This window comes from Leptonychotes weddellii, chromosome 5 (assembly GCF_054177405.1).
Source record: "Leptonychotes weddellii isolate Sample4059 chromosome 5, ASM5417740v2, whole genome shotgun sequence".
In the NCBI taxonomy this organism is placed as follows: domain Eukaryota; kingdom Metazoa; phylum Chordata; class Mammalia; order Carnivora; family Phocidae; genus Leptonychotes; species Leptonychotes weddellii.
In genome coordinates this window covers 81,783,618-81,807,339 of record NC_138373.1, presented here as the reverse complement: position 1 = coordinate 81,807,339, position 23,722 = coordinate 81,783,618, and the positions used below count along the sequence as shown (strand labels likewise).

Below are 23,722 nucleotides of genomic sequence, written 5' to 3'. Positions count from 1 at the left end.
TTTTTTTTTTAAAGATTTTATTTATTTATTTGAGACAGAGAGAATGAGATACAGAGAGCATGAGAGGGAGGAGGGTCAGAGGGAGAAGCAGACTCCCTGCCGAGCAGGGAGCCCGATGCGGGACTCGATCCCGGGACTCCAGGACCATGACCTGAGCCGAAGGCAGTCGCTTAACCAACTGAGCCACCCAGGCGCCCAATAGAAAAATGGTTTTTATAAACACTTGCTCTTCATACAATTTCTCAGAATACACCTATTTGACACAGTTATTTACAACAAAGCTCAGTAATATGATCTCAAAACTGAGTGAAAACAATCAAACCCCTTAATGTTGTACAATTTCACTTTTTTGTATAATAATCAGTGTTGTTTGCTAATAAAAAGACTGAAACCTATGGCAGTGAAAAAACAAAGAGCACAAAGTATTAAAAGCCACCAATTTTAAAGACGTGTATTCAAATTGGTCTGCTCATTAGCTATTTTGAAGACCCTAAACTCACTTTTTTTCTGTTCTCCAAATTTTAAGAATTGGATTAAATTATCTTTATCTCCACCTATTTTTTAAATTCCATGTATCCACAGGAATGTCTAAACAAGTGCTTCTTTTAAACATTTTAAGAAGGGCAAAAGTATGCCCATTAAGAAATACACCAACTAAAAGTTAAAACAACTCACATATGCTTACTTACTTTGAAAGGTTTGTCTCCACTGTGTGTCAGCATATGCCTCTGTAACCAACTCTGACTGGTTGACGGAGTGTTATATACTTTGCAACCTTTCCATAAGCAAACAAATACCTGTTAAAAGAAGAGCCATAATTTTCATCACTCATTTCAACAGTTTTATTCCTTGTAAATTCAAATGAACACGTTGCAAGTCTTTAATTGACAAAAAGAGCCATTAATGTATGAATCAGTCAAAATGCTTAAACTTTTGAACTTCCAGTATGAGAGGCATGGTTTTAACCTTTTCCCCTTAAGGCTGCGTGCGGTCCAATTCCTTAAATGGGGACTGACAAACCAATCCCAAAGTGTCACTGAGAAGGAAATATACAAAATATTAACAATATATCCCTAAGGAACCAGGACTATACACCATTATTTTTATATTTACTACATGAGGGAACAAGCATGTATTAATCATAAATATCAGGAAAATATAAGGGTATAAAGAAACAATAAAAATAAATCAAAATAATCAAATATTAATTTTTAAAGATGAACTTAAAAAAATTACTAAAGCAATTAAATTACCAAATTAAATTTTTCTGCTCTTGATTCCTTATTCTCACATGCATACTAATACTCAATTTTACAGTGTTCATTAAAAATTATTTCTAATTATCTTGATTATGAAGCAAAATTTAATACAAAATGTTAAATTAATACAGTTGCAAAAGCAATGGGTATAAACTGTTCTATCATCATGATAGATCCACATTCCTGGATTCACGTAATTGAGTATAACTGGGCTTGGAAAGTATTAATCTAACAACTAACAATCTAATCTTTATCATCTTCCTACTAATGAGAGATCAGTTTTCTAACATTATATTTCCATCAAACTGAACACTGAAAACTGTCCCCCAACATCAGTAAAAGTATGAATCCACTGTAATCATAACCTTCAAAGAATCATTTATAGGCTCTGCTCTCTTCTAAGGTAAGAGCAATTATAAATAGAGCGACACTTTGAAGACTTTACTGTATGTAGAACAGAATAAACTTACAGAACTGAAGAAACAATCATTAAACAGTTTAAAATAAACTTTTTTTAAAGCCTAGAAAAATCAACAGTCTAAAATAACTGAATTTTTACCGAAAACCAAAACCATTTTATATCAGATAGGTCTAACAAGGCAATACTGCTTTTGCTGTTTGACACAACTGTTTAGATACATATCCTGACTCCTGTACAGATTGGCTAATTTCTTTTAGTTAAACAGATATAGAAATCATTACATTTCCTCCTTCATACTTCAAATCCCTGACCCTAGTGTAGGTTTATAAAATGATTCCTGAAGTTCCCAGTAATTAAGAGCTACTTTTTAAATAAATGTGAAAAAAAGAAAAAAGTTCTTAAAACTACATGTATTATCTTGTGGAAATAAATTAATTCAATAATGTTTAATAATCACATGCAGATGATCAGTGCTACCTATCAATTTCCTGACTCAAGACTACTAGATTCTAAGTCTTGAATATTCAATTTAAGTAATAAACAGGACTCAGAGGTTGGTTTAAAATTCTCTCACAAGTCATACCACATAAAGAAAAATGCCTTAAAGCAAGTAACTGGAAACAAAATTAACATCATTTATGTAATGATTTTTGTAACAGTGAAGAATTCTGCTGTCTTAACTCTTAAGTAAGCTCTGTGCTGAGTCACTTTCAAACAATAAAGGTAAATACTCAAACACTACCCCTACCTAACATTAGCCAACCACTGCATTTGAGAGCAACAACAATCTGACTTCTCATTTTTTTCCCTGGTAATAAACATGAATATGGAGACAATGGCAGACTGTAATTCCACTCGATAACAGCTTTCACTCTGAGTAGGTATGGGCTAGACTCTAGATGGAATAATGTCTAGTAACATTATTAGAGAAACACCTTCAGATTCAAAGAAAAACCATAACCTTCAACCTAACACATTTTATAGGAAATGAAGTAAGTGTAAAAAGAGACCAAAGTTAACTATGTTTAGCTATAATGGGGTGAAATATTTGGAAAATAATTCCCGGGGATGGGGTGTAGGGGAAGAGGAAGCACTAAAGTTGCACAAAGACAAAAGAGGCACCACAACACCACACCAAGGATCCATAAAAACCACAAAACTGTTTAAAAGCTGAATTTTTTCCCTAATCTATGTTAGGAAGACACTTTGATAAAAAAAAGTTCAAAATCTGACAAAAGGGTCTTTCTTCTAACGTGAGTTTTTAGATGCACAGGATCTGAAAAATGTTTTCATACCCAATTTTTAGAAACTTTCTCATTGTAAAAATTAACCCTGAAAACCAAACACCGTAGGAATCCAATCCAAATGTGAAAGGAATTATTCAAAAATAAAATAAAATCTGTCATGGTTCCTCTATACCATCTTAAAACAAATTAAGATCTAGGTGTATTAATTAGAATGCTGAGGCACAGAGGTGCATAGTGTAGTCTCTCATGAAAGGCAGACATATAAGGTTTATTATTAGATGTAATAGACCTGGGTGGCTCAGTCAGTTAAGTGTCCGACTCTTGATTTTGTCTCAGGTCATGATCTCAGGGTGCGCTCAGCATGGAGTCTGCTTGAGAGATTCTCTCTCTCCCTCTTCCTCTGCTCCTCCCCCTGCTTGTGCTCTCTCCCTCTCTCAAATATATAAATAAAATCTTTAAAAAAAAGAAAAGTAATAGAAATAGCACAAAAGTAAATGACCTGAATTCTATCCAGAGCTTTCACACTTTGCAGCAATGCTGGAAGAATACTTATCTAAACCTCTATTTCCTTTTTCATCAAACACTGTGAGCACACATTTGTTAACTCCAAAATACGATGAAAATGCAAGATTATTTAAGTTCTCTCAGAAGGACTACTGAACAGAAAAATTGGGTTTATAATAGAGACTGGCGGTCCTTTCTCAAAATAACTGCCACCAAATTTTTCTGCCAGACTGTCTTAAGAAAAAAGAAAAGAGGGCGCCTGAGTGGCTCAGTTGGTTAAGCGACTGCCTTCAGCTCAGGTCATGATCCTGGAGTCCCAGGATCGAGTCCCACATCGGGCTCCCTGCTCAGCAGGGAGTCTGCTTCTCCCTCTGACCCTACCCCCTCTCGTGTTCTCTCTCTCATTCTCTCGCTCTCAAATAAATAAAATCTTAAAAAAAGGGGGGGGGGGCGCCTGGGTGGCTCAGTCATTAAGCGTCTGCCTTCGGCTCAGGTCATGATCCCGGAGTCCTGGGATCAAGCCCCGCCTCGGGCTCACTGCTTGGCGGGGGGCCGGCTTCTCTCCCTCTCCCACTCCCCCTGCTTGTGTTCCCTCTCTCGCTGTGTCTCTGTCAAATAAATAAAATCTTTTAAAAAAATTTTTTAAAAAAAGAAAAGAAACCCCACACAGTTATCTAAAGAGTATTTCTGGACTACCAAAGAATTTTCAAATTTATAATGACCTAACTTAAAAGATGTAGAGGTCTAAAATTTCAATGTTACAGGGAGGCTTGGGCTTTCTACTGAGAAGTCTTCTGGAAAACCTTCCTCATTACTATCAGAATAGGTCAATTTTACCTTAAGGGAACTCCTCCAAAATGCCCCAAATTAAAAAGAATGGTACAAACCTGGGGACCAAGTGTAAATCTCCTTCACTTTTGTCAATTTCTTTGACCAAATGTACCAGGAGTATTTTTCTGACTGTATTCAATGGCTTACTCCTTTGACAGCTTGTGACAGTATAAAGATACATGCACTTAAACCTATCTGGCCACTAACATTTCACACTTGGAAGTGTACAAATGAATCCAACAAAATTTTAATTGTAAAATCTACTGCAAAAGAATACAATGCAACGTGACAGAATCTAAGTATGCGTAAGGAAAATTCAGTTAGTAGCAAGATAAATTAAAACCAGCCAAGTATGGGGTGCCTGGGTGGCTCAGGCGTTAAGCATCTGCCTTCGGCTCAGGTCATGGGCCCAGGGTCCTGGGATCGAGCCCCGCAATAGGCTCCCTGCTCAGCAGGAAGCCTGCTTCTCCCTCTCCCATTCCCTCTGCTTGTGTTCCCTCTCTCACTGTGTCTCTGTCAAATAAATAAAATCTTTAAAAAAATAAAATCAGCCAAGTATACTCTAAGTAGAGCCAGTAGGCAATATAATTTATATGGAGGGGTGGGGAAAGGGGCTAGTTTACCAAGGAATTAGATTTCTTTTGCAGTAAAATGATACAAAAAGATTTTATATAAAGCAAAAGATACACCATCTACAGTCAGGAAGGGGTTGAAGGATTTCATGGATCCCTTAAGCTTTAATATTTCTTAGGAAAAAACCCAGCTCACTCTTTTACAAGATTTGAACAAAGAGAAGAGAAACAAAGTATTTTTATATGTAATTATTTTGTCTCAAATTCAGTTTGCTCTTCCAAGACCTAAAATGACAGCTATAATTTTGTATCTTATTATTTTTAGCCACATTAAATCAACATTTTCAATTTTCTCTCTTAAAAGATATTTAATAAAAGAGAGGATAAAAATACTTAATAGAACACTCAAATTACAAGAATTAAGTATTTCTCCTTTATTACAAAAGATATGACCAATTTCAGGTTGTGTTCAGGAGATACCAGATAGGCAATCAAAACTCAGAGTGACCTCCTAATGATTTCACTTCCTAGGAGCATTCCAATTTAACCCTGAGTGTCTAGAAATGTCATTTTATATAGCATATAAAGGTAACTGACCTCATTCAAGTCTTTGAATATCATCCCTCCCCCCGCAAATCTCCCTTGGGACCTCTACCCTCAAACACCCAAGAACATATACAAAAATAACTTAATAAAATGACACATGTAAAATAACTCCTACATCAAGAAACAGATTTTTCTGGCAACTGTTTTTTAAAGTGAGAAATAGTTAAAACAGAAAGAACACTAATGGATGTCACTGAACCACTGAAATCCTACAAGACGAAAACTTTCCCACCTACCAAGAGTTCAGTGTATATTAAGAGGACACTGGAATTTGAAATTTCATTAGTAAAACAGTTCAGTCCAGTTTCTGAAATCCAGTCATGCATGGAAGTATGGACCCAAGAACACAATTCTACCATACCTAACGAAAAAAGGCTAACTTTTTTTTTAAGCTTCTTTGTTTTTATATTTTAAATAGGGGCACTTTCATAAATGTTCCTTAAAAGGTACATTTCAGGTGCTTGAGTGGTGTTGGTTAAGTATCTGACTCTTGGTTTAGGCTCAGGTAGTGATCTCAGGGTTGTGAGAGTGAGGCCCTCATCAGGCTCTGTGCTCAGCACAGAGTCTGCTTGAGACTCTCCTGTTCCCTGTGCACCGCCCCCCCAAATAAATAATCTTTTAGGGCGTCTGGGTGGCTCAGTTGGGTAAGCAGTGACTGCCTTCGGCTCAGGTCATGATCCTGGAGTCCTGGGATCGAGTCCCGCATCGGGGTCCCTGCTCGGCAGGGAGCCTGCTTCTCCCTCTGACCCTCCCCCCTCTCATGTGCTCGCTCTCTCTCATTCTCTCTCTCTCAAATAAATTCTTTAAAAAATAATAATAATCTTTTAAAAAAAAAAGTTACATTCATAATTTGGTATTTAAGTGGTTAGTTTAACTTTTGAAATAGAAGAATCTACCCACTTTGATATATGAAAAGGTCAGGAAAAGCTACTCTACCCAATTTCAGCCTCCAAATATAGTTACAGTCCATGTGACATGGCAACATAAAAAGTTTAAAGGCGGGGGGAAGAAGTTTCTAAGCTGTTACATGATGGTTTTATTTTCCCAGGGTGACAATTAGAATGGGATGAGAAAAAGAACAGGATTAATATAGTATTTAGATCTTGCTAACTTACTGCTCCAATAAAACTGTCATCTTTTAATAATTAGAAGCATAAAATCCTCTAGAGGTACCAATTTTTTCCTCATTTGTTTCTGTTCCATCAAGACAGTTTAACACTTGGGGTAGAAAGAAGAGAAATAAGAAATCTAAAAAAATAAAATTGTCATGAAAATCAGCTGTTTTCCACATATATGAGATATCTAGAACAAAGTTACGAAAACAGAAAGTAGAATAGTGGTTACTAGGTGCTGGGGAAAGGGAGGATTAGGGATTTACTGTTGAATAGGTACAGATTTCAGTTTTGAGATAACTGAAAAAATTCTGGAAATGGATAGTGATGATGGTTGTACAACAATGTGAATGTACTTAATGCCACTGAACTGTATGCTTAAAAACAGTTACAATGATTTTTTTAAAGTTCCCTTCAAAGAGGCCATTCAAAAAAAAAAAAAGTCCCAGCCAACACCCACTTCATTTTAAGCACAAAACCAGATCAAGATTTCCTGTTATATAGCTGTGTCTAGTTTTCAAAGTTTCATTCATACTTTCATTCTGAAAGCTTAAGTCTATGTACCAATGACTGGTATGTAAAAAATAATTTGAATGTATTTTCTCCATTGCTGATTCTTTAACATTTGTAGTTCAGCAATTAATGTCCTTCAAAGATCAGGCCTCCTTTCTGTAGTCAAAACAGCATTAGTCTTAAAAATTAACCAGATAATCTTATAATAAAGTAATTTTATGAATATGCATTCAAGAAATGACATGGGGGCAGGGAGGTTCATTTTAACAAGTTTATACTTATAGAAATACCAAGACTTCATGTCTAGCTCTTTGATATCAATAAAGTAAATATAGCTGCAGTGATTACATGATACATTAAGTCTGCACCTCCATTTTTTCTACAGATCCTTAAAGGGCTAAAAACTTCCTCATAAAGCTGTGTACCAACTCCTCAACATGTAGGATCCAACACTTACAGATGTGAAATTCTCCCACACCTACTAAGAGAAGCCCAGTAATCCATGATCCTATATATAGTTGCTAAGTCCAGTAACTAAAAAAGCATCATGCCATGGCTCAAAATGCTATCTTAGTGACATATACCAAGTGACGTCAAGCACTGGCTCACAAAAGGCAACTCTATAATAAATAGGAAACCAACTTGGTTGATAGTTCACACTAAAAATCTGAAATATGTGAGAAGGGAAAAAAGACTATTACAAAAGTAACCTAACCATTGAGCTGGGCTGGGTTAGAAGGTGAAAATACCAGATGATGGGCAAAGTTCATTAATATACCATCTGTTGTCAAAATCAAATCTATTAAGACAAATCTTTACTTATCAAATTTAAGTAATCAAAAGATTGTTGACACATTACAACATATTGTGACAATGGCAAAGATTTCTTAGAAGAAATTTCAATGCACAAATACCACCGGTTAAAATGTTAGAGATGCTTATATGGTTGCATGTTTTTTTTTTTAAAGATCAATAATGCAATCTAAGTATCAATGCAACCTTGGAAATAGTTACCCACTCACTTAAACCATAATGACCTTAACCATTTTAATATCAGTATTATCTCAATAGTGGTGGCAGGCTGATAGGAAATTATGTGGCCTAAAGATTATCTGTACTTACAATGTGACATTAATTTCTGGAAAATGCACTAAAGTGTGGTAACTATTCAAGACAAACCTAGTAAAGTTGAAAAAAATTTTAAGTAACATTATAATACTTTGATCCATTACACTTTGACTCACCTAATTTACTTAGCTCTTAATTCACTATCCAATAAAAATTATATAAACTGACACAATTAAACGTATTCCTAAAAGGGTATGGGTCAATACTCACTAATCATAACTTCCTATCTAAGCCAGCTCTGCTAAGACCTGGGAAAAGACAATCAGTTCTCATTCACAAATAAGAATGCAAGTTGTCATTTAACAGAACTCTATATATTAATCCTGGTACCAATAGTCTCTCCAGTTAATTTCAGCATCAGAGATAATTTAGGACCATTCTAACAAAAGAAATCCAAGATAGTGCCAACTCCTAAAACTCAAAACAGAAACTTGGAATAGGCTGCATTCATTTATTATATTCCCACTATATTTTAGAAAGTCTAGTATTACCACTGTATTTTAAAAAATTGAATTTCTTCCCACTATATTTTAGAAAGTCTAATTTCTTCTAAAGGCAAATTAAAATCCAACACATATTCTGTTCTCTATTTGATTCCATCAAGTATGTGCGAAATAACCAAAGGAAAAAAATTGTGAAAAAATAAAGCCTATGTAAAAACAATCCCAAATCACTTTGAGAAAAAAAGCCTAACTAGCAATTATAAATTAATAAAACTAATGAAAACAGGGAGTGAAAAAAAGAAATGACAAAACCAACCCCTCCTCGCTGACCATCTACATGTATGGAACGGATGTGATCTGCCAGATCTGGACTAGAGTTGAAGCAAGCCTGGCACTGGTCCCAACAACAATTATAGGCAATATTTTTGCTTGAAGAAGTAGTGCTTCCTTGTCCATTCATCATTGCTGGAGTTGAACGCCCACTGGAAATTGTGCTGTCTACATCCATTATAGTACTGCTTATGCTACAAAAGAAGAAAAAAGGCTGTGTTATTCCTAGAAATTCACTAACATGAATATGATCTTATAAATAATTAAGATTACTACTTGACATTCTGCTCCATACAAAGCATACTAACCATATTTTCTATTAGAAAACAACACTGCTTTGAAATTATTTAGTTGGCAATGAAGTGCAAATCAAGGCAAAAAACACTAGTACCTCAAAACCAGATATGGAATAATTTAAGCAACTTTTGGCAGACATGAACTCCCCAATACTAAAACCTACAGAAAACACACACACACACACGCATACACACACACACAGCTCAACACATTTCATCCCTTCCACAGTTCTAAGAAGCACAATAAAGTAACAGAGTAATAGCTACTCTAGCTATAAATACTTAAGAATCAAGAGTATCTTTACAGTTCTGCAAGTCACTTGTTAATCCAAAATCTTCTATTCACTAATCTGAGGACACAACTGCTTGTCATAGCCTACCTTTCTCCATCTCAAAGAAGTTTGGGAAATTGTGCTGTATTTTCCCTTCTAAATAAAAAAGCAGGGACACCTGGGTGGCTCAACTGGTTAACCATCTGCCTTTGGCTCAGGTCATGATCCCACGGTCCTGGGATCAAGTCCCACATTGGGCTCCTTGCTCAGCAGGGAGCCTGCTTCTCCTTCTACCTGCCGCTCCCCCTGCTTGTGCGCACTCTCTCTCTCTCTCTCTGTCAAATAAATAAAATCTTTTTTAAAAAATTAAATAAATAAGCAGAAGAGAGAAAACTGGGTACAATCAAAATTTCCCTGATTTTACTGAAGTCCAAATAAAATGTCTTTTCCTGGCCTTCAATTTTTTTTAAACTCATCTCAATCCACAAAAAAGGACTGAAAAGCCAATCAATCCTTTTTACTTTTTATTTACTAAACAAAGTATAACATATTAGTAACCCTTTTATTAAGAAAATCACATATTAGTAGAAATAAAAGTAATAGAATTGTGAATGCCCAAAATTTCATATCTTAATAAAATGAACACAGTTTTGCCTTCCTTTTAAAAGCAATCAATTTAGGGGAACCTGGTTGGCTCAGTCAAGAGAATATGTGACTCATCAAATAAATAAATAAAATCTTAAGAAAAAATCTTTAGAGGTGCATGGGTGGCTCAGTCAGTTAAGCAACCAACTTGGCTCAGGTCATGATCTCAGGGCTGTGAGATCAAGCCCCTCATCAGGCTCCACGCTAGGCAGAGTCTGCTTAAGGTTTTCTCCCTCTCCCTTTGCCCCTCCCCTCGTGCTCGCTCTTTCTCTCTCTCTAAAAAAAATAAATTTTTTTTTAAATTAAAAGCAATTCATTAAAAAAAATTTTTTAGTATCTTCCCAATACAGAAAGTACAGGGAAGTAGCTTCAACCACAGAGGGGTCAACAGTAACAATGTTTGCAGGCTAAAATCCATCAAAAGCTATGTATTTGCTTGCAATTTAACAAAAATTATGAAAGTTATATTAACTCTTAAGGGGTATGCTTCCCTACTCCCAAGTTTTTAATTACAGAAAATTTCAAAAACACAGAAAAGTGTATCTAAATCTTAACTTCACAATTTACATTTTGTCCTTTTTGCTGTAATTTTTTTTCTCAATCATCTGCAAGTTGCAAACATGATACTTCAACCACAATTATTTCAGAACACACCTTCTAAAAATAAGAACATTCACCTAAAACCACAACCTTATTTGCTCGTATGTAAAAGTCAAAATAAATTTTAACTTATTAAGTAAGCTTTCTGTTTTGTTTTTCCCTCCTCCCTTATTAAGTAAGCTTAATAATAATTTGTGTCTAACATCCTATGCACCCATTTAAAAAAACTAGCAAAAATGTTTTTGTAGGATGCTTCAGACATGAAAAATGTCTCAGATTTCCCTTTAAAGAATATTCACGTAAGTTCATCTGGCTATCTACCAGTCAATATATGTTCTAAATTTAAACTCTAAAACTTCATTCTAAAACTTTGTAATTGGCGGGCTCAATCAGTAGAGCATGTGACTCTTGATCTCGGGGTTGTAAGTTCCAGCCCTACACTGGGTGTGGAGATTCGGTTTTTTTCCATTGTAATCTCTATTCAACTCTCAAATGCAAATCAGCTCTTGAATACCTAAACATTTATTCATGTTTTTTTGTTTTTTGCAGGAATAAACTGTGAGTATGGCAGTTTTTCTATACTGAAATGTGTATTTTAATTTGAGCCTTAGAAATTTCAAGTTTCATGAGGCCCTTAACCACAAAATGGTTGGTTACCTATTTTCCTTATTGCTGTTTCATACATTTTGACTATAAAACTCATACTTTTGTAAACCATACTAATTAACTCCAAAGGCAAATAAAATACTAATAGTTTTAAGTGAACAACCAACCACACTCAAATTATAAACAATCTTAGGGAATGAGATAAATTTCAATGACCTACTATGATACAATCTCTAAGGTATAGCAAAGCGTAAACACACACACATGCACAAACGCACGCACGCACACACGGTAGTAATGCTCTAATTTCCATACCTAGGTTGGAAAGGGAGATATAGACACAGCTATCCTCTAAAGGCAAACCTTGTTTTGAAGGATACACAAAACACTGTCCATGTTTTTTTGGAGGGGGGGAAGGGAGGGTCAGTAGGAGAGAAACTTTGACTATATATACCTTTTGTATAATTTTAAATCTCATACATGTACTACTTTCATGTCAAAGTCCAAAATTAGTTGAAAATGAAACCAATTTTCTCCTTAAATTGGACAGAGTAAAGGTCAAGAGACTCCTACTTGTAACATATCCAACTAGCAATATAAAGACTATCTACACAGTGCTTAATGTACTTTTGCTTATTAATTTTACCATAGAAGGGGAACCTTGTAAGTCCAAATATCCATAAACACTAAGCACTGGGTAATCAGTCTATGTGCAGTATCTTTCACTTGAAACACAGTACTTCATGTGGATACAGATCCTCATAAAAAGATGGCGTAATGCTGATGTTAAGAGCATGAATTCTATCAATGGCAACTAAGCTGCAAATGCAGTGGCAGAGGAGGTAAGGGACAGGTCCCATGCCCTAGAAGACTCAAGAGACCTTCACACACGTGCAGCATACCCAGAGAGTCTCCCATTCCCTAGCAGGGCCAACTGGAGTCCTGCCATATAGCCCTTTTAGGTTCCTCCAATTTCTAGGAAGTGCCCAAATCCTAAGCCTCCAGGCTCCCTTTTGGCCCCAGACCCATGCTGAAATCAGTGGTTCTCCCCATTCCTAAGACTGATAAAGGGCAAAAGTCCTGATGCAGGAGAGCACAGGAGACAAGCTGTAGTTAATTTCAATTTTGACAGGACACTGAGCAAGATGTAGATCTCATAGAAAACACTGTCCTCCTCCTTCCTGTAACAATAAGATATCAAGATGATCTGAACTAGATGAGGACATTCCTTTCACTTGATCCTGTAATATTCCTAGGATAGTAAATACATTAAAAGTTTTCACTCAGTTCTCCTTCCCAATGAACACCTATTGATTCTGTAAAATGTGAACAAAAGCAGCCTAGTATTTGGACAAAAACTGAAGCCAGAAAAAGCACTCTTACTATTCAGATAATTATAATAATCTAAAGCAGTGCTTCTCAATATTATATGAATTACCTGGAATCTTATTAAATAGATACTGATTTGGTAGATTTTGGGGTAGAACCTAAGATATTGTATTTTTAACAAGCACCTACTTGTTGAGACTACTGCTACAACAGTGTAAGTAGCAAGACTCTAAAAGATCTTTTACCATTATTACCCAAGTTAGACTGATCTGACTATGTAAGGAAGTATCTCCCATTGCAAAATGATAAACTAAAGCATACACAAAAACACACAGACACACACGCACACCCTGTGACAACAGATAATCCCTAAGTTTCGGAAAAAACACATGTTGGAAATTCAAATGCAATATTTAGAGAAGGACATGAGACATTTTCAACATAACAACATTCCCTTTACCCTCTTTTCCATGGGCCCTTTTCCTCTTAAGAAACACCCAGCACACCAGACTTTTTTACCCTAACATCTAAAGTACACAGATTTTATGAAAATGATTTCCTCTGAATATTCAAAGGCCAACTCACTATAAGAACAGACTCTTCTTTGAGAACTCAAATACTATCAAGCAAAACATCTGTGTGGTGGATATGACCACAGCTGACAGGGTTGCCAACACTGAAAAGTAAAGAGCAGCTTGCTAAATGACAAGATACAGGAAAAGAGGAAGCAATACATGGATGCTATATTATCATGATGGAGGACAAGACCATGGTCTTCATGTAACAGAGTAAGTTCACTGATACGGTTTCAGATTCTACACTGCAAACACTATAAAACAAAACAAAACAAAAAACTATGCCTTGTATGAAATAGCCATACAATTAACCTAAAAAGGCTATTAAAATATCCTTCCTTTTCCAACTAAGTATCTGTATGAGGCCAAGTAGTCTTCGTATAGTTCAACCAAACAATTCATTGCAACAGACTGAATGCAAAAGTAGATATGAAAAACTAGCTGTTAAGCCAGATATTAAAGACATTAAATATAAAACATCCCTCTTCAATTTTAACTGGAAAAGTTATTCTACACTAAGAAAATACTGTTTAGGGGTGCCTGGCTGGCTCAGGCAGTAGAGCATGCGACTCCTGATCTCAGGGTCGTGAGTTCAAGCCGCACATTGGGCAGGGAGCCTCCTTAAAAAAAAGATAGAAAATACATATACATATTGGTTTATTTTTTTTTTAAGATTTTTATTTATTTGACAGAGAGAAACACAGTGAGAGAGGGAACACAAGCAGAGGGAGTGGAAGAGGGAGAAGCAGGCTTCCCGCCGAGCAAGGAGCCCTATGTGGGGCTCGATCCCAGGACCCTGGGATCATGACCTGAGCTGAAGGCAGACGCTTAACGACTGAGCAACCCAGGCGCCCCCATATTGGTTTATTCTTAAATTAATGTTTCTAAAGTTCTTGGTATTAATTTCTGCTCCTGTAATAGTGATAAATGTAACCCACATAAACAAAAGCTCTTTAATTTTTTCAGTAACTTTTTTAATAGCTTTACTGAGATCTAAGTTATATTCCTCAATATTTAAGAACGCAAATGGGTTTTTAAAAGCAAAATGTTTGAGAACCACTGTTCTGGAGCAAAGCTTAAATGACTCCCTAAAAGAGATTGGAAAGAGTATGTTTCTGAGCTGGAATATTTTTATTTTATTCTGAGTGTAACTGCTGAATTTGAAATTGAATCCGAGGCCCAATGAGTAGAAGCCTTATCAGGAGGTTTCTTTTCAGTTACCTATGAGGAAATTCATTTGAATTGTGGATTTTCCTTGGTAAGATACCAAGGATACTTTTCTTCTCTCTGCTCCTAATTTCTAGGTTACTGAAATGTCTAACTTTATTTGTAAGATTTTATTTATTTGACAGAGAGAGAGAAGGCATGAGCAGGGGGAGCGGCAGGCAGAGGGAGAGGGAGAAACAGGCTCTATCCCAGGACCCTGGGATCATGACCTGAGCCGAAGGCAGATGCTTAACCAAATGAGCCACCCAGGTGCCCCTGAAATGTCTAACTTTAAAGGAGGGTTGAGAACAGGGGCCTGAAGGTATATGGGTATATAATTTCAATTCAAGTATAATTTACTCTTGTCACTCAAAACACTTAAAATATCAGAATTTCCCAATAAATATGTCATTGATTAGCAAAGTTGCAGATCTGTACTGCAGATCTAATTTAGGCCTCCACACGTCCATTTACATAAAATTAGATCTGCAAATCACACCCTTATGCCTTACCTAGTAAACACCTTCCAAGAAGACTCAGTTACTTGCTCCATGCTCTCCCCTCCTAGGGAGCTAGTAACAAATTAAAGGGCTGACATGAAACAATACTAAGAGTTTTACTGCTTAAGTTTGAGGCTCTAGGGGCGCCTGGGTGGCTCAGTCATTAAGCGTCTGCCTTCGGCTTGGGTTGTGATCCCAGGATCCTGGGATGGAGCCCCGCACTGGGCTCCCTGCTCGGCAGGAAGCCTGCTTCTCCCTCTCCTGCTCCCCCTGCTTGTGTTCTCTCTCTCACTGTGTCTCTGTCAAATAAATAAAATCTTTAAAAAAAAAAAAGTTTGAGGCTCTAGTCACTTTTGCATTTGTGATATAAACACAATTAAGATCATTAAGTGGGGCATCTGGGTGGCTCAGTCGTTGAGCATCTGCCTTCGGCTCACGTCATGATCCTGGGGTCCTGGGATCGAGCCCCACATCTGGCTCTCTGCTCGGCGGGAAGCCTGTTTCTCCCTCTCCCACTCCCCCTGCTTGTGTTCCCTCTCTTGCTGTCTCTCTGTCAAAATAAATAAATAAAATCTTTAAAAAAAAAAAAAAAAAAGATCATTAAGTAATGGTATTTTTCAAACAAAATTTCCCTACTAGTAATCCCCTTTCGTAGCTCTTGATCAGTAGAACTAAGTGTAGTATATGGAGACTGAAAGACAAGCTGCCCATATCTGCAAGTCAAATTTTCAAGACTAAGCAGCCAAAATAGAACAAGGTGGAGCACTTGGTGGCTCAGTCAGTTGAGTATCTACCTTAGGCTCAGGTCATGATCCCAGGGTCCTGTGATCCAGCCTCAAGTTGGCTCCCCCGCTTCTCCCTCTCCTCCCTGCTCGTACTCTCTCTCTCAGTATCTCTGCCTCTTTCTCTAATAAATAAAATCTTAAAAAAAAAAAAAAAAAGGGGGTGGGTACCTGGGTGGCTCAGTCAGTTAATTGGGTTAAGCTCAGATCATGATCCCAGGGACCTGGGATCGAGTCCTACATTGGGCTCTTGCTCAGTGGGGAGCCTGCTTCTCCCTCTGCCTGCCGCTCCCCCTGCTTGTACACGCTCTCTCCAGACAAATAAATAAATAAAATCTTTTTTAAAAAAAAGCTGAAAACCTCTGGTGAGACTGACAAAAAAAAAGAATTTAAAAAATAGAATAAGGAAATTTTGTTTGAATATTAAAACTGACATAAACTTGTAATGTTGATTTACAAAACCTACTTCGAATTTAAATTCACTTAAGTTTTACTGTTCTGACTTTATAAATTAATGTAAACTTTTGAACTTATAAAAAATAAATACTAATAAAATATCATTTTAATATGTCTTAGGCATTGGGGTTCCACACAAAAATTCATTTGGGGGAAAAATGTCATCCACTACTCAGTCTGTAAATTGTTTTTAGATTATTTTCTCAACAATAGTCCTCAAAACTGTCAAACTACAAGTTATGAAATGGATAGTACTTTTACATTAAAAAGTTAGAAACAACAACAACCAAAAAACAGAAAACATGGAGCTGTATCATATACAGAGTAAGTGACAGAGAGGATAAAAAAGTGCCATAAATTTAAAGAATGTAGTAGGAAGGAGCACCTGACTGGCTCAGTCAGTGGAACGTGCAACTCTTGATCTGGGGATTGTGAATTCAAGCTCCACATTGGCTGTAGAGATTACTTAAAAATAAAATCTAAAGGGGCGCCTGGGTGGCTCAGTCGTTAAGTGTCTGCCTTCGGCTCAGGTCATGATCCCAGGGTACTGGGATCGAGCCCCGCATCCAGCTCCCTGCTCTGCAAGAAGCCTGCTTCTCCTTCTCCCACTCCCCTACTTATGTTCCCTCTCTCGCTGTGTGTCTCTCTGTCAAATAAATAAATAAAATCTTTAAAAAAAAAAATTAAAAAATAAAATCTAAAAAAAAGAATATAGTAGGAAAACAAGATGATCAAGGCATCTAACCACTTCCTTCAGGATCTCGAAGTTATTGATTGAGGTTCCACAAAAGAACCTTCCTAATCTCTAAAGAATCAAGGCTGTTTTATTTTTGTTCTTCAATGAAAACCATATAATCTTCAGAAAGTCTTAGGTTCGTAAGCTTCTATCTGACTTACTATAAAACAAATATTCTATAATTCTTATTTTAAAAGAATGAACATGGTCCTCCATATGGACTGAAGAAAGTGGCATGAGATAAAAAGAAATAAAAATTCTAATGATTTATAAGTTACATTTAACAGGGTCAGAGCAAGCATTATAAACTTAGCTTAATTCTAACTGGTAATAGCTTTACACAGAAATATGTAAATTATACACAGTTTTCAAGGTATTTATCAAATTGTAGGTAAACAGCATTATATCCACATTAGATTCCTAATCTAATCACAGAACGAGGTAAGTTGTTATTTGGCTAACAGGTGATGTTCCTGTCATCTACGAAATTGCCACTCACTACTAGAATGATTACTCTATGTCTCTCCCATGCTTACAATCAAAATTATTAAAGGCTAAAATTCAAGAGTGCCAAGCATTTAAGACAAGCCTGTATTCCTGACAAGTGTGAAGTTGTACACCTGATATTATATGAATATACAAACTTTAAGAGTGAAATTCTACTATTCCTCACCTCCATTTGTTGCAATGGACTATAATTTTGTGCCCTGCTCCTTATTCTAGGCATTGAAAATGGGATTGAAAGTCAAAACTAAACCAGTTAAAAGAAACAGGCAGTTCAAGAATATTATGAACTGCCTGCCTGTTACATTTTATGACTTTCTCCTAAGGAAAAAAAAAAAGATCATATAACCTACTGAATCAAAATTTGCATCACAAAAGGTGCTCTATTTAAATCTGCGCTCCTATTCTTTATCATAACAGCTAAAATTTACTGAGTTTATTTCCCAAAGATGGCCACACCATATATACTTTCCCATATCCTTTTCTTACAATATGGCATCAAGGTGCTGGGGGGTCATTACTACCTCCCCTTGAATGTGAACAAGCCTGAGACTACTGCAAAAGTGATACTGCAAGACTTACAAGGCGAGGTCATAAAAGGCAATACTACAGCTTCAGCCTGACTCACTCTTGGGACACACAGCTTGGGAGACCAGAACTACCACATAAAGAAATCTGGCTCCCCTAAAGCCACCATGTTCAAGAGATCTCATGAAAAAGTACACAGAGCTAGAGAGAGATGCCAGGGAGTCCCAGCTGTTTCGGTCTTCTCAGCCCAGGCACCACACATGTGACAGACAGGTGAGTGGGTAAGTAAGTCTTCTGGTGATTACAGTTCCCAGCCTTTACGCTATTCTAAACTGACACCAAGTAGAGCAGGAATGATCTAACCCTACCCAGCCCTGCTCAGATCTTAGATTTGTAAGCAAAGTAATTGTTTTAAATCACTAAATGTTGGAGTTGGTTGTCATGGAGCCATAGTAATTGGAAGAATGCTTGACATGTATTAACTCATTTAATGTTTACAACAACTACATGAGATAGGTATATCAGTATCCTCATCTTAACAGATAAAAGACCGAGACACAGGAATTATGTGACTTGCCCAAAGTCACACAAATACAAAACACCAATGCCAAACAACTCAGCTGCTACATTTATACAAAGGAAAAATATGGGCAAACCACAGATTTGAGAAATACTGAAATGCAGCCCATATCACATGTCAAAATAACAGTTTCACTTGGTGTGCTCATACAGAAAGTTGTTTCTTTGCTTTTGTACATCTGTAACACACACAACACAAAAGATATTTAACACTTACATATAATTTGATTCTTTGAGGCATATAGTTTTGCTAACAAGATAAACTATTAAATTTGATTCCTGGGGCGCCTGGGTGGCTCAGCTGGTGGCTCAGTTGGTTAAACGCCCCACTGTTGATTTTGGCTCAGGTCATGATCTCAGGGTTATGAGATCGAGCCCCACATCTGCCTCTAGCGGGGCAGGGAGCCTGCTTAAGATTCTCTCCCTCTGCCCCTCCTCTCTCTCTTAAAAAAAAGGGGTGCCTGGGTGGCTCAGTCTTTGGGCATCTGCCTTCGGCTCAGGTCATGATCCCAGGGTCCTGGGATCAAGCCCCGCATCGGGCTCCCTGCTCAGTGGGAAGCCTGCTTCTCCCTCTCCCACTCCCCCTGCTTGTGTTCCCTCTCTCGCTGTGTCTCTGTCAAATAAATAAATAAAATCTTAAAAAAAAAGATTCCTACAAGCCAATTAGCTTCATAAAAAAATTAATTCAAGGTCATAGAAAGCAACACTATCCTCAGATAGAATTTGTCCCAAATTTAGAACTTAAGCCACTAAAACAGATAGGAGCCTAAGACTGCCAACATAAAATTCAACTCCAAATATTCATTTGTCTAGGGACAGGGGCAGTCACTTTGATTTTTATCAAGAACAAATAGTAAATTATGAAATTGGGTTTTAAATGCCATTAAGGAATTTAGATCACATCAGATTTCTGTAAGGCTGCCTGGTTTTGCCTTCCAAACTGCTACGGTGCTGAAGGCTTTTAGATCTTTAAGCTCAGAAGCGATCAGAAGAAATAAGTAAAGGTTCGCCTGGGTGGCTCAGTCAGCTAAGCATCTGCCTTCAGCTCAGGTCATGATCCCAGGGTCCCTGCTCAGCAGGGAGCCTGCTTCTCCCTCTGCCTGCAGGCTCCCCCTGCTTCTGCACACGTGCTCTCTCTCTCTCACAAATAAATAAAATCTTTAAAAAAAAAGTAAAAAAGAAAAAAGAAGTAAAGACAAGTGCTTGTTTTATTACATGCGTTATATATGCTCAAGCCACATTTCCTTAAGGCCCTCCCTACTCACCTAAGGTGGAAAGAATTCTGCTCCTTCTGATCTGCTTGATTTGTACTATGAATCACCTAAAAGTCTCTCATTTAGAGTAAACTCCTAAGCCTAGGTAGTGTAGTGCCTTGCACACAGTAAATGCTCACATACTTTTAGTGACAAATTTAAGTAGGATTTTTAAGGCAAGTAAAATATATGGCTTTGTCATACTGAGATAATCATAAAAATTAATTGGAGGCACACTAAAAATCATTAGCCAAAACCAAGATATTATTATTACTATTGTTACTGTAATTACAAGCTATTATCACTGTAATTTAAAAAGCTAAAATGGGTTTTTCTAATCAAGAAAAAGACTACTCTCCATCCCTACAATTATTTCTCTGAATAAAAACAAAAGATTTTTTCCCTAAGACCCAGCAGCATTCACTAAATTGGTCAAAAGGGACTTTATGCAACAATGATGAAATACAGCTTATGGAAAACAAGTAGGCTGCATTCGTATATTGCCACTGTGCACATCATTTTAAATCTGCTTCTCATTTCTAGTCTATTGCTCTTTAAGATTACTCCACCCACATTTTTCACGCAGTTTTAAGACCAGATCAGCAAGCAATTACCTTCAAAAAGACTATTACTAAAAACATTCTATTCCAATGTAATTACATTATAAGGAGTTATCTTTTACCTTCTTTTTTTTTAATCTTTTACCTTCAAAAAGATTTCCAGGAAAATGCCTATATGCAAAGACGGTATGTAAAAAAATCTATGAAGACTAACACCCATTTTATAAGAAACAATCACATTTACTTGTTTTTAAATTAGTGTTAAATCATAAAAATGATTTTATCAGATGATTTCAGTACACACATTTCTGCCAAAAATGCCTACAGGAGTCCTCAACACCTCAAAAGACATGTTCAAATGACTGCCAACATGAACGTAAAGCACTAAAAAATCTGCTGATTCATCCACTCTCGGTACTTTAACAAATATTTATAAAAAGTAATGACAAAAATTTTATAATTTAGCAATGATATAGTAAATGTATTTACTGAGAAATACAAATACCCTTCTACAGTCTCTATATTTTCTCTAATTAGTAACACTTCATCTTTTTAGAAATTTGAAACATAAATGGAAACCAGAAAGCAAGACAGGGACTTCGAAAAGCATTAAACTTAAATAAAATGCCAATAAAGACTCTCTATTCCCCTAAAGACTGAATAAGTACAACACTTAAAAACAACTTTTATACTTCACAGTCTTAAAAGGGATCTAGGCTATGTATATTATAATTACCAATGAAAATGAGGCTCAGAAAGGTAAATGAATTCAAGCTCCTAAGTTATTCTTTGCAAAAGAGGCAGTTGAAATTTAAACTAGCCACTGACTTAATAGTATTTTAATTAAACTTCCCCAGTCAAGGTTGGTTACAAGAGTCATATAGGCAGTATAGTAGCTAAGAGCACATCCAGAGCCAGGACTGCCTGCATTCTCAAGGAGAGGTGTAAGTTTGGGCAAGTTCTAATGTCTGCACTTCCTTGCCTCATTAGTTTGTGAGGACGCAATGAAGTGAACTTCATAAAATCCTTCCAATAAGCTCAAAAGTCTCAGATTCATAAGCAAAGTACAGAATAGTAGTTTTCTCCTAAAATAGTATCTAAATTTATTTTTTTGTTGGGAAACAAAATATTAGTTGGGGAAGTCTGCTTTTTTTAATTTTTCAAAAATCACAACTTTTTTCAAATACTGTTTCTACATATGCTGTTAAAAAGAATTGGGAGAAGGGGTGCCTGGTGGCTCAGTCACAAGAGCATGAGGACTCTTGATCTTGGGGTTGTGAGTTTGAGGGCCACGTTGCATGTAGAGATTACTTAAGTAAACCAACTTTAAAAAAAAGAACTGGGGAAGATAAAAGGCACAGAACGGTTCTCCTTCCTGTTTCATACAGTTATGATAGTGAAAAACAAGAAATACGTATCAGATACATCCACATTCAGTTGAATTCAACCGATTATTAAGTTCTGAATATAGGCAGTGCAATAGGTAAGTACAGCTGGTAGGTAATGGAAGTATAAAAATAAACAGAACCAGATTTTAATTCTTAAAAATGTTATAACCTAGAAAAGACAAACACAAATGGATATTTCAATATGACATCATAAAGTATGGTGATTTTTGAACCCAGAAGAACCTATGTAAAGTATCTTTGAGATCCTGGATATAGCAAAGCTATGCTTCCAATATTCTGGGTTATCGAAAGGATAAAATAGAGCATTTGCCAAGTCTACAACAGAATCACCAAATTTGAGCTCCAAATTATTTTACATTGTTTAAAACCCTCACTTTTAAGAAAAGGAATCAATCTGAAGTTCAGAGAAATGATTTGCAAGCAGTCTCTAAAAAGCCAGTACTATAATATCAATTACTTACTCTCACAGAAGTTTTCTTTCCACATCTATCTGCATAAGAAATGGAAGCATAAATGACTCTATGAATTAAATATAGCCCTAGGCCCTTTACATATTCCATCTCATTTAATCACAACACTAAGATATTCTATTTTACAGGCAGGGAAACAACTTCTGAGAAGTTAAATTATAATTCCTTCTAAGTTATAACTTTTCCTTGAGTTATTTTAGTGACGGATGTGTCTGGAAAAATAAGCAAGCTATTGTTCCAATGAAATCCTCAAGAAAAAAACATTTTACTCAGAAATAATAACGTAATATTTTTCTTATAAGCCACTCAGGAAATTAGTTTTTCTTTCCTTTGATTTAGTTTCCCAAGCATGACTTTTTCCCCAACTTGTACCCTAGTTCAAGTCTCTTCATTTCACACCTGTAACTATTCCTACCACTTCCTAATTGGTCTCTCAACTCCCAAAATTTCCTCTCTACTTTTGCCAAATTTTCCTGTAACAAAGAAGTTTCATCATTCATCCAAAATACATTTAAGAATACCTAAGGGGTGCCTGGCTGGCTCAGTCGGTAGAGCATGCAACTCTTGATCATGGCATTGTAAATTTGAGGACCACATTGGGTGGAGAGATTACTTAAAAATAAAATCTTAAAAAAAAAAAAAAAAGCACCTAAAATAAGCATCAGGCACTGTGCCAGGTGCTCTGGATAGAACAATGATCAGAAGAGACATGATTCCTGTTCTCAAGGAGCATAACCTCTAGCAGGAGAGATGAACAGTAAATAATACTCAAACTGTAACAAGGGCAATGAAGAACTTGGGAGTGCTAGCATGTGTCTAACAAAGAAATCAGGGATGGTCATGCTTGTGAAAATGTTTGAGATAAAACCTGAATGTGATTAGGAGTTACAAAGAGAAGTTGGAGAGAGGCAAAAAAAAAAAAAAAAAAAAAAAACTGATTCACAGACCTACACTGACAAAAATGCCAACATCTGTTATTGGCATGAAAAATCCCACTTTAGCCATTCTTATTTCTCAGTTCCAATGTGAACCCTCTGACCTAGGCAGGAAGTCTCCTGAATATGGTAGGCTCTATTCTTCCTATGTTTCATTTAGGCTTTCTAAAAATTTCTCCTTCCCTCACCTGGGTGGCTCAGTCGGTTAAGGCATCAGCTCAGGTCATGATCCCAGGGTCCCACTCCCTGCTCAGTGGGGGACGGGGGTCTGCTTCTCTCTCTCCCTCTGCCCCTCCTCCCTGTTTGTGTTCTCTCTCTCTCAAATAAATAAATCTTTAAAAACATTTTCTCATCACTCACCTAACCCTAAACTCCAACCCCCTCCCCACCAAAACTTTAACCATTGACTACAATACTTGCCAGTTTTTATTTTAATGTACTGTGTCACACTTTACAGAAAAACTAGAGAACAGTGGAATCATCTTTTTAGTCTTCTCATTAAAAACTAGCTATCT

General features: G+C 36.5%; 1 protein-coding gene across 2 annotated transcripts in view; it reads right to left on the bottom strand.

Moving 5' to 3' along the window:
* Nucleotides 1-23,722, bottom strand: part of AEBP2 (AE binding protein 2) — a 281,379-nt gene that overhangs the window by 37,089 nt on the left and 220,568 nt on the right. For both annotated transcript variants that reach the window (XM_081821310.1, XM_006737921.3), the window contains exons 2-3: nucleotides 8,953-9,160; nucleotides 690-797 (exon numbers count right to left, since the gene is read on the bottom strand). In XM_081821310.1, the coding sequence (XP_081677436.1) occupies nucleotides 690-797; nucleotides 8,953-9,160 (316 nt within the window). The remainder of the gene's footprint in view (nucleotides 1-689; nucleotides 798-8,952; nucleotides 9,161-23,722) is intronic.